Source organism: Heteronotia binoei, chromosome 2, assembly GCF_032191835.1.
Source record: "Heteronotia binoei isolate CCM8104 ecotype False Entrance Well chromosome 2, APGP_CSIRO_Hbin_v1, whole genome shotgun sequence".
Lineage (NCBI taxonomy): Eukaryota > Metazoa > Chordata > Lepidosauria > Squamata > Gekkonidae > Heteronotia > Heteronotia binoei.
In genome coordinates, this window is record NC_083224.1 from 43778933 (window position 1) to 43791414 (window position 12482).

The 12482-nt window shown below is 41.5% G+C and overlaps 1 protein-coding gene across 3 annotated transcripts in view; it reads left to right on the forward strand.

Annotated features, from left to right (window-relative positions):
- RBPJL (recombination signal binding protein for immunoglobulin kappa J region like) overlaps positions 1-12482 on the forward strand; it is a 68409-nt gene that overhangs the window by 29795 nt on the left and 26132 nt on the right. For all 3 annotated transcript variants that reach the window (XM_060230898.1, XM_060230897.1, XM_060230899.1), the window contains one exon: positions 7911-8036. In XM_060230898.1, coding sequence (XP_060086881.1) covers positions 7911-8036 — 126 coding nt within the window. The remainder of the gene's footprint in view (positions 1-7910; positions 8037-12482) is intronic.

The window sequence follows — 12482 nt, forward strand, 5'->3', positions numbered from 1 at the left end:
AAATGAAGGATAAAGGTACCTTCTTTTGGGGCTCATAGAATTGGACCCCCTGGTCCAATCTTTTTTAAACTTTGGGGAGTGCTTTGAAAAGAAGCACTGAATTCTATACTGAAAATTTAGAGCCTTCTATCTAAAAAAAACAGCCTCCTCAGAGAGCCCCAGATACCCATGGATCATTTCTCCATTATACCCTATGGGAATTGATCTCTATAGGGCATAATGGAATGGCCAACAGTCATTTCCCACCCACTCCCGCTTTCTGATGACCCTGAAGTGGGGGGAGGACCTCCAAACCAGGGGATCCCCTGCCTCCAGCTGGGGATTAGCAACCCTATTGGTAATTCTGCTAGGACTGCATCAAAAATCAGCAGACAGAGTGAATGTGGGCAGGATTTTCAAAAATGCTCGCCTTCCCACCCGCACGACATTTAAAAAGTTCATATAAAACCACGTGGGGGAAATATTGATTCAGAGAATGGGAAAACCCACAACAACCCAAAAATACTTATGTTTGAATGCCAAATTGAGCCAGACTTCCATATGGAAACAACCAGCAAGTGACTGTTCAAAGCACAAGAGCAGGCCAGGCTAGATGTTTTTATTTTCCTTTTGGGCAATCCTGTTTGTGTGTTAAGTGCCTGTGCCATCAAACTCATATTTCATCCTTGTGATCAGGGCTTTTTGTAGAAAAAGCCCAGCAGGAACTCATTTGCATATTAGACCATGCCCCCTGACACAAAGCCCTCCGGAACGGTGTTCCTGCTAAAAAAAAAAAAAAGCTCTGTTTGTGATAATATTTCCCCCCATAAGGTCATATTTCTTAAGAGTGCATGGCAGCAAAGTTCAAGGCATGTGCTAGGATGCAGAGGAAACCGAAGCTCAGGGACAGAGAGGTGCCTTATATGCAAACGATCCTCCTTTCAGTCACCTGTATCTCCATTTAGTGGGTCTTGCATATCAGGCCCTGAACATTTTTGGCCTGAGATCTTGGAGAACTATTGCTAGTCATAGGTGACAGGACTTGGCTAGATGGAGCAACGGTCCTACTGAGTGAGACTGTGCACATATTACAAAGCGTGTGCAGTCTGCACACATGTAAGATAATGAGACTGTGGGTTAGGGCCCTGCCTGTACCTCCTATATGCATTCATCATAACCTGTACATGGACAATCCTCCATGCAAAAAGAAGGAACTTCAGTCATGTACATGTATGTGTGTGTGTGTGTGTATAGCTTGTACACACAGAGACTTTTTTTCACAGGCACACATACTGGATGCAATCCTGCAGTCATCCTATGTGTGTAGACTGTTCACTTTAGTGTTTTCCAGATATGTGATTTTGGCACACATTATAGGGTTGCCTGCCCAGTGCCTAGTTGCCTAGTGCTGGCTGCCCCCAAGACACAGAGGGAGCAGAGTCTGATGATTAGCATTGCATCAACCCCACAACATCACTTCTAGCACAATCCTGGAAATGTCATTGTATTGGGGCGACATTCTAGGATTCTAAATCAATGCATTGGTGTCACTTCTGGGTTCATGTTGGAAGTGGCATTGTAGTTTTTTTGCTGATTTCTCCCCCCCCCCCCCCGCCCCTGCATTCTTTTTTGCTTCTACTTCTCCACAGAGCAGCAGTGGGGGCCAGGGTTGATGTTCCTTTCTAGCAGGAGTTCTGGTAAGGTTACACACCAACTACACATAACGAGCTTGTGGGCTAGCTACAGTTTTCCTGAAACACAGCTGCCATTTTGTGTGCACAGTTTCCAGCTTCATTATGTGCAAACAGAACACAAAGTTAATTCTGGATTTTTGAGAGTGTTCATTTGTACATAGCGAAGTTATAAGTGCATAGAAAAATATGCACAGCCCTATTCACACAAAATGGTGACCACACTTATTGGGAGGGTTGTGAGTAGCCCATGTTCCTTTTACACATGGTTATTGTACCAAAACTGAATTTCTAAAACAGGCCTACTTTGCAGTGTGCATGTTTTCTTAGTATGAAGAAACTTCAAATCAGCCATGGCTTGGACTATAAAAACTTGATTCCATTCTCTACTCTTGCTCTTGTAAATGATTTATATTTCCAACTTGTGCCTGCCTGAATTAATCTCGATTTTTAACTAGGAACTGCTGTGTTTGGTTCAGGTTGCTGTCCAACACAGTACATCATTGTACAACTCTGTTTAGTCACTGCTGTACAATATCAGTTTCCTGTCGCTTGAAACAAGGGTTATCACTACCTTGTTTTGTCTGGCAGAGGTTGTGTCCCTGAAACACCTGCGTGACAGGCAGAAATCGAACAAATGCCCCTCACAGTATCTCCACGCTGAGGAAAGCCTTGCCTACTGAATTTTGGCCCATTAGGAAGTTGTTAAATATACAATGTTTGTCAGGGTAAACTTTCAAGAAAGCAATCCAGGTGAATTGAAATTAAAGTTAATGTTCTTAATTGCAGTAAACTATACTTGCCAATTTTTTACCAGTTTCTGTTTCTGTCAGGGCTTTTTTGTAGACAAAAATCCATCAGGAATTCATTTGCATATTAGGCCACACCCCCTGACAGCAGCATTGTTTCCTACAGGGCTTTTTTTTTTTTGCAGAAAAAGCCAGCAGGAACTCACTTCCTGACACCAAGCTAGCCAGAACTGCATTCTTGTGTGTTCCTGCTCAAAAAAAGCCCTGGTTCCTGCGTTTTTAAGTGTAACTTAAATCATGCTTTTAAATTTGTTGTTATGGTTGTTGTTAGTTTTACTTAATGAATCGCCTTATCCTGGCTGTGGCCAGGCTCTGGATGATGTACAGCAATATATAAAACAATGAATAAACCAAATTTCAGATAAAAGCAATTTCAGTCTCGATGGCGTCTTATTCAATCATTGCAGGTCTAAATTTCAGATTTCAAATTTCAGAATTCACTTCATTTATACCATGCCTTTCTCCCTAGAGAGGATCCAAAGTGGTTTACTTTGTTCCTCTTTCCTCCCTTTTGTCTGCACAACAACCCTGTAAGTTAGGTTAGGCTGAAAGAGTGTGACCATCCCAGCAAATTATCATGGCAGAGTGGAGATTCAAACCTGGGTCTTCCAGATCCTAGTCTGGCGTTGTAACCCCTACAACACTACACTGGCACTCCTATTGACTTCTATATGTCAAACTGCTTTGCTCTTTCCTGTTCCATTCCATCTCCTGAAGTAATTCTGCCAAGATCTCTCTGAGGCTAATGTTGCCAGTGGTGAAACTTGCCGTTACTGCAGTAGGCATTTTAGGTGGGTGTTTTGAAAAGCATTTTCTACATTGATTAAAAGCACTGATGTCAGCCTCTGGAAAGTGAGTGTATCATGGTTAGAGACCTGGGCTGAAATATCCACTCTGTAGTGAATAGCATTGCCAATTTGCCAAGCAAAAATGCCTTGTCCCTTTGATGAGCTGTATGTGGGGCTGCCCTTGAAGATTATCTGGAAGCTCCAGGTGGTACAGAATGCTGACTGGAGTGGATTGTAGGGACAATATCAGTCTAGTCTTGTTACATCTACACTGGTTCCCTGTTCATTTTCAGGCCCAGTTCAGGGTGCTTGTATTAACTTTTAAGCTGAATATGGTTTGAGACTAGCATACCTTAAGGCAGGGGGTGTCAAACATACAACCCAGCGGCTAAATCAGGCCCCTGGAGGGCTCCTATCAGGCCCACGTGCAAGTCTGCTTCCTTCTCCCTCTCTCTTGCTTCCTTCAGTTATCAGAGATTATTAAATAAAATATTGCAAGAGTGCTAATCTTTTTAAAATGTTTTATTTAAAGTTTTTTAAAATTGTTAATTATGTTTGTGTCCTTTATAAAGTTTATGTCTCTGCTACCTGGCATTACATTTTATGACACCCGTGGCCTGACATGGTCTCATTTATGTCAGATTTGGCCCTCATAACATGAGTTTGACACCCCTGCCTTAAAGGCTGCCTTCTTGGCATCTGCAGTTAAAAGGATCTGATAGGAGGTGATGTGAAGGCCTGAGAATCTGGAGAGCCATTGCTAGTCTGAGTAGACAGTACTGACTTTGATGGATCAAGGGTCTGATTCTTTATAAAAACTCCATGTGTGTGTGTATTCAACCTACCCATCGACTCTGGTCATCCTTGGAGGCCCTTTGGGTGCCCCTGCTGTCTGAGACTAGACGGGTGGCTAGACGGGCCTTCTTAGTCACGATGCCCAAACTTTGAAACTTCCTCCTCAGGGAAATTCATCTGTCTCACTCTATTATTGTCTTCCAACAGTGGGTAAAGACTTCTTGTTTTGTTTGGCATACCCCTAATAACTGTTATTGGTAAGTTTGCCAGATGTCCAGTATTGACCTGGACAGTCCAGTATTTTTACTGACTATCCAGGAAAAAAACTGGGGAAAAGATATTGGACATTTAAGCACACTGTCTGGGCTTGGGGGAGGTGGCATGTTTTGCATTTTCTACCCTGGAAGGAGACAGCACTGAGCCTAAGTGCAAAACAGCAGCCACCATGGCTGCTTCACACTCAGGCTGGGTGCTGCTCTCAGAGTGCACTGCTTGCTTTGTGCAGTCTGCTCTGGGAAGAGGGGATGCTGAGCCTTAGCTTGTCCAGTGTTCTTTTTTTAAAAAATATGGCTACCCTAGTTGTTGGCTTTCCTCACTGGTTTTGACGTTGACCAATTTCACACTCACCTTACGCCACTGTCACGTTCGTCTTCTCAGCGTGGCATCCTTCGGATTTCCCATTATCTGTGCTGGGGCTGCAGCAAACATGGTGGTTTTTGCACGGCAAACGGAAACTGGTTTTTAGCAGTTTCCGTTTGCTGCATGAAAACCACCATGTTTACTGCAGCCCCAGCGCAGATTGTGGGAAATCCGAAGGACACTGCGCTGAGAAGACAAACATGGCAGCAGCGTAAGGTGAGTGTGACATCATTCGTTATGTGTGCTGATATGTTTTTATTGCGAGCCAGTGCATTGTAGTAGTTAAAGCAATGGACTAGTATTTGGGGGACCCAGGTTCAAATCCTTGCTCTGCCATGAGAGCTTTCTGGGTGACTTTTGGATAGTCACACATCCTCAGCTTCACCTGCTTCACAGGGTTGCTGTGAGGATAAAATGGAGGAGAGGAGGTGCTTGGGGGGCAGGCAACAGTGGGAGGGCTTCTAGTGTCCTGGCCCCATTGATGGACCTCCTGATGGCACCTGGTTTTTTGTCCACTGTGTGACACAGAGTGTTGGACTGGATGGGCCATTGGTCAGATCCAACATGGCTTCTCTTATGTTCCTATGTTATGATGTAAGCTGCTTTGGGTTCCCATTGGGGAGAAAAGTGGGATACAAGTGAAATAAATAATTGCATGTGTGTGTGATTTTAGATTTTTTTTAACATTGAAATACTTTGATGTTGGCCATTTTACAGACCCTGTTTGTATGGAACTGCAGCATACGAATCTTTTAAGTAAATTAAGTACAGAAATTAGTAGCTGAATCTTTTGGCATACAGCTGAATGGCTTCACCTGATAATTGATGCAAATAAAATTGATATTCATGGTTCAGCTAGAGGAACCTCTTTGAACATTCTCAATCCTAATCAAAAATTGGGATTTTAACTCTGCCTTGGCAAATGCCAGGAGATTTGGAGGATAGTGCCTGGGGACAGTAGAGTTTGGGGAGGGTGTGCTGTTACTTCTAGGTGGCACTCTAGTAATTTATCCTTATCTCTCCAGTAAAGGCTATAGAGACTGGGGGAAATTCCTAGACTCTAGCTGGAGATCTCCAGCCACCACCTGGAAGTTATACACAAAGAGAACCATGGTAGGAGTTACAACTAAGGAAAAATAGCTGTGGGTATAATAACTAACAAATATTGATCAATCTTTATAAATCACAATTTCATCTCACACGGTAATTTTCAATCACAAGAACAACCTATTAAGGTGCAATAGTCATTTAAATCCAACTTCATTTTGAAGTACAGTTCCAGAGTCACAAATTCTATATTTTAAAGTGCTAATATCTCTTATCTTCTACGGACTGATCAATATTTGTTAGTTATTATATCCACAGCTATTTTTTCTTGGTTGTACCACATGGAAGTTGGCAACCCTCTGTGCCCATGAGAGCCACAGCACCTGCCAAGTGTTTTTAGGAAGTAGGTGAGGCCAGATGAGGCTTTTGCCCAACAGAGCATCTGATTGGACATTGGAGATCTGATTGGCTTTGCAGGTTAAATCCATGCTTTGACAGCAGCTGCCACCACAGCACAAGCATCTTCACTGTATGACTGAGCATAAGCTGTGTATATGCAAGAAAATATTTTAAAACAATACATTCACTTTAAAAGGCTCCTGTTAAACAGAGCTTCTGTCTGAAATGTTCAAGAATGACTATTAGAGTTATGCATCACTCTAAGGTTGCCATGTTTTGAAAAGCAAAAAAGAGGACAAATTCCCTGACTGACTGCTTCAAACAAGTGACCACCATGAGAAATCTCATTTTAATACCCCTACTATTTAAACTGTGATAATTGCTACTTCCTAGGAATATTCCTAACCTCCCAATCCCCAAAAGAGGACATTTTCATCAGTTTTTTTTTAAGAACCCAAGAGAGGATGGACACCCAAAAAGAGGACTAGTTTCACTCCCTGACATTCTGCAGTAGGCTGCACCTCTAAAACACTCTGTCAGAATTTCAAACATGCCCACAGGCTCAAAAAGATTGGGAACCCCCTGACCTAGATAATCACACAGTGACTGGAGTGAATGGGAGCTTCCTCATCATGCATGTGAGGATTCATGAGAGCCTTGCTGAGCTTTGGACCACAATGCAATGCTTCACCACTCCTACAGGGGAAGTCACTGCTGAAGTGAGACCTGCAAAAGTTGCAGCCACAATTGTAAAGACTCTTTCCTGGAAGTAAGCCCTGCCGAATAATATGGGACATTTCTGAGTAGACCTGCTTGGAATTGTTTCCTATGTCTGCCAAGGTAGTAATAGTCCACCCAAGGTTCTACCAATGTGCTTTTGATTCCTGCTTGAGACTTCAGAAAACAACAGGGAGGATATTGAGCCAGAATGCATGGTGCTGTGCTGTGCTCTATAATAGGCTTGATGAATCACCAGTGGAACTTGTCTACTTTCAAGTCTAGAGTTATTACTAAAGGACCCCCAATGGATGCCTACTCAATCTTTTCCTATAGTCTTCCCAACTGTTCACCTGGCCTCTTTAGCCGTCCCTTTAACAGCTCCACACACAGACATTAGAAGGTGATAATGTTTGTCTCCATGCTGTGAAAAGCTTCACTTTGCTGATTTCTGCGCATTAAACTACTTTAAGTCACCAGAGTGAGCCATTTTTTTTTACATTAGTTAGCAAAGTTCCAAGAATTTCTTGCAAAATTCCAAGGCAAGAGATTGTATAGACCCCCTTGTAAGCATCTATACATTGCTGTACAGCTATTATAGTTAGAAAGGGTTTCTGTTAAACCGTATTTTCTTATAGTTTTCAGGCCAGTGGCTTATTCCCTTTGCCATAATTGCCCTTCTTGCTGAATATCTGAAATAAAAAATGACAGCTTTGGGACAGTTTCAGCTTACAATAAAACTCAAGCTGCATATTCATCTACTTCATACTATGTGAACACTACCACTTCAGTTGGCAGATGAGTACTTTGTGAACAATGCCACTTCAGTTGGCAGGTGATTTATGTTTGAAGGTTTCCCAAACATAAAAATGAATATATGGCACATTTGAAACCATATTATGGCAGATAGAAGGCAGAACCTTCCACTTTTGTGCTCATTTCTATTGCCAGCTGTAGATACATCATGAACTGCTGCAGCTCATGAGTTTTGGTTCTCAGAGTGGTACATGTGCACGTGATTACTCTTATATTTGCTTTTCATTTAGATCCAGTCCAGAGCAAATAGACCCTATCCGAGATGGAGTGCGCAGATACCTTCAGCTCCCATGTGACCAGACTGTGCTGATACTCCATGCAAAAGTCGCTCAGAAATCATATGGCAATGAAAAAAGGTAGGAAATCACCTGGAACTTCCTGTTTAAACCAGAGAACCATAGAGACCTCTGCAGTATAGAAATGAGATTGCATGTATATGGGCACATGTTTGTGTGTCCCTTAAATATAGTTCTTGCTGATAGATCCAAATAGGCAGCTTTGTTGGTCTGAAGTAGTAGAACAAAATAGGAGTCAATTTCACCTTTAAGACCAACTTAGTTTTATTCAGAACATAAGCTTTCGTGTGCATGCACACTTCTTCAGACGAGGAATGAGGTACAGTAAGCAGAGCCACATATAGCTGGTGGGGTTTGGAATGCCAAGTGGTACAAAGTTAAAAACCAATAGCAGAATAGTAAAATTAACAAATTCAGAAAACCTTTGAGTTGAATTAGCGTGGGAAACCATAAAACAGTAACACGTCAGAATGTGAGAATGCCTGTTAATTATTATATTGCTAATAAACCTGGGTCAAAAAGAAGGCATTTCTTTCCCAGAAGTTTTTCCTGTCCAACTAATTTACCTTTTAACATAAATATATACATCATTCTAGTTTGCCATTAGGAAAAATATATTAAAATATAGAAGATGGGTTTAATATATGTAATGAGATAAACAGTCAATATCCCTAGTTTGAGTATGTCAATACAAAAGCATTATTCTGATATACTATCCTAAAAGAGAAATACATTGTAATACTGTGAATATATCACCCTACTTGGTGAAAGTGGGTTTAGCATATGTAATGAGATAAAAAACAAAACAACATCTCCGTTCAGTCCTGGGGAGGTGTTTGTTCCAAGTTTCATAATAGTTTATAATTCAGCAATTCCCCTCTCCATTGTGTTCTTGAAGTTCTGAGAGTGGGTTTAGCATCTGTAATAAGATAAAAAACCAATATCTCTGTTCAGTCCTGGGGAGGTGTTTGTTCCAAGTTTCATAATAGTTTATAATTCAGCAATTCCCCTCTCCATTGTGTTCTTGAAGTTCTAAGAGTGGGTTTAGCATCTGTAATAAGATAAAAAACCAATATCTCTGTTCAGTCCTGGGGAGGTGTTTGTTCCAAGTTTCATAATAATTTGTAATTCAGCAATTTCTCTTTCCATTCTGTTCTTGAAGTTCCTTTGCAGTAAAACAGTTACTTTGAGGTCACTCATTGAATGCTTTGGAAGGTTAAAGTGTTCCCCCACAGGTTTCTCAGTTCTGTAATTCCTGATGTCAGATTTGTGTCCATTTATCCTTTGGCGGAGGGTTTGTCCTGTTTGCCCTATGTAGAGAACTGAGAAGTATTGTTGGCATTTAATGGCATATATAATGTTGGAAGATAAGCAAGTGAATGAGTCTGAGATGGTATAGTTAGTGCTGTTAGGTCCAGTGATTGTGTTGTCTGGGTGTATGTGGCAGCAAAGTTGACATTTGGGTTTATTGCAAGCTCTGGTACCAGTGTCCATGCTCAGATGAGACGCTGTATTGTTGTGGGTGAGGAGTTGTTTGAGGTTAGGGGGTTGTCTGTGTGCAAGAAAAGGTTTACCCCCCAGTACTTTTGAAAGAGAGCTGTCACTATTCAATAGAGGTTGTTAGTTGATGATATGTTGAACTGTTTTCAGTTGAGAGTTGTGTGTGACCACTAGTGGTGTTCTGTTATTGGTTTTTTGGGGTTTGTCTTGTAACAGGTTTTCTCTGGGTATCATTCTGGCTTTGTTCATCTGTTTCCTGATTTCATCAGGTGGGTACTTTAGTTCCAAAAAGGTTTGTTGTAGATCCCTCAGCTGCGAATCTCTGTAAGCAGGATTGGAGCAAATGCAGCTGTAGCATAGAGCCTGGCTGCATATAATGGATCGTTTGGTATGTTTGGGATGGTAGTTGGAGGCATGCAGGTCAGTAGGTTTCTGGTATAAGGTAGTGTCTATGCATCCATTGTGTATTTTAACAGTGGTGTCCAGAAAATGTATTTCTTGTGTAGACTGGTTCATTGTCAAGTTGATGGTGGGGTGGAAGTCATTGAATGCCTGGTGAAATGTATCCAGGGCTTCTTTACCATATGTCCAGACCATAAAAATGTCATCAATGTAACGCAGGTATGAGGTAGGTAGGAGTGGGTGGGAATCTAGGAAGCGTTGCTCCAAGTCAGCCATGAAGATGTTAGCATATTGTGGGGCCATGCAGGTGCCCATGGCTGTACCATTGATCTGTAGGAAAAGTTAATTGCCAAATCTGAAGTAGTTATGGGTGAGAACAAAATGGCACAGTTTGGTGGCAAAGTCAGCTGTGTTTTTATCAGAGATTATATTATTTACAGCTTGTAATCCATCTTGGTGTGGGATGTTGGTATATAAAGATTCCACATCCATGGTGGCTAAGATAGTGTTCTCTGGAAGATTGTTCAAAGATTGTATTTTCCTCAGAAAATCTGTAGTATCACGAACATAACTGGGAGTACTGGTGGCATAGGGTCTTAGAATAGAGTTCATATATCCAGATACCCCCTCAGTGATGGTGCCTATCCCTGACACAATGGGACGTCCCTAATTGCCTGGTTTGTGTATTTTGGGTAGAAAATAAAAAGTACCTGGTTGAGGTTCCTGTGATGATCACCAAGGAGTTCCCAACTCTGCTTCCTTGTCTTACGCTGAACTGCAAACTAGTTATCTGCAGCTCTATCTGCACACAAAAGCTTTTAGATAGGTAGATAGATAGATAGATAGATAGATAGATAGATAGATAGATAGATAGATAGATAGATAGATAGATAGATAGATAGATAGATGATAGATAGATAGATAGATAGATAGATAGATAGATAGATAGATAGATAGATAGATAGATAGATAGATAGATAGATAGATAGATAGATAGATAGATAGATAGATAGATTTATTGAATAAAATGTTGCTGGTCTTAAGAGTGCCACTGGAATCGAACATCATTCTACAAAAAATCACCACATCTAACATGACTTTCCTTCTCCATAACCAACCTGCCAAAACTTTCTGGTACTTTTTCATTGCAACCACAAACACAGAGAAATGTATTCTAATTAGAGTAGTTTGGTCCCTGTAATCACTGTATGCAGGTTCCCTGCCTCCTATGTCCCTGCATACCATGTTGAACATGAAAGGCACCATTTCTCATTTGGCAAATAGTTCTCCCAGCGAGAAATGAGAGCTTCCCCGGAGACCTGCCTCTAAGATATCTTCTCCTTGTCTGCATGTAGAGGCACCTGCCAAGTGAGAAGCAATACCTTGAATGTTGCTTTTGACCCCATTTAACTTGGCTCTGTGAATTACTTTCCTGTGAACACTTCCAGAGAGGGTCACCATATTAGTCTGTTGCAGTGAAAATAAACAGGAGTTTGGTGGCACCATAAAGACTAACAAAATATGATTTCTGCATAAGCTTCATGGACTAAAGCCCACTTCTTCAGCAAATCTTCACTTTGCATTCATTTTACGTAGGTGGTTATAAACAATCAGCAGGATAAAGGGATCATGAAATGCAGCACATACAGAGTGAAATATAATTATGTACCATTCAGATCTAATCAGGAATAATTCACCAGATATGCTCAGTGGGGAGCCTCAGATTTTGTTATAACTAGATCTTCTCAGGGGTTGACAATCCACACTGGGGTCTGTTTCAGCCCAGAACTCTTCTTTCTCTTTCTTTTCATTTCTTCCTAAATGGGAAAAAACCTTTTTCAAGGGCTAAAATGGGAGTGATGCAGCACTTTTTTTATTTACTTCATTTGTAACCTGCCTTTCTCCCCAATGGGTACCCAAACCTCCTTACATCTGCATCATTCTGCTCTCCTCCATTTTATCCTCACAGCAACTTTGTGAGGTAAGTTGGGCTGAGAGGGTGTGACTGACTCCATGTGCCCCAGTCAGCTTCCATGGCAGAGTCTCACCACTACACTGCACTGGCCCTCTAGCGTTGTCATTTTGAAAATGGAACTTTGCTTCATCCACCTCCCTACACTGACTGTAGACAGAGCATCCAAATGAACATGCCACCCACAGCTACCCCACAGTGAGTCCCATACACAGGATAAAATGAGGTTTTCCTTTGATCTGTCCCATAGTCTGTTATATTGGTTTATCCCAAAGTGAGAACTGGTGTAAATCCTGTTAACAAATCACAATTCAGCAGTTTTATGCTGGAGTATCCCTTTTATTCTTTTTTAAAAAGAAATGTGACAATTGTGTCAGAAGCATAGCGTCCTGGTAGCCTGATATATTCATTAAGCTGCTGGAATGGCCTCTGGTGAAGGCAGAACATGGTTAGTGATATTAGTGCCAGTCAATCTCTCCATCCCCACCCACCCCTTGCAAGCAAAGCCTTTGGCCAACTTCACATAATCATCTATTTCCACAACTGGACATGATAGGAAGCATCTTGAAGTAATGCTACTGTGACACAAAGTGTTCTAGAAAATGGAAATGTTGTGGATTTGGCAGGACAAA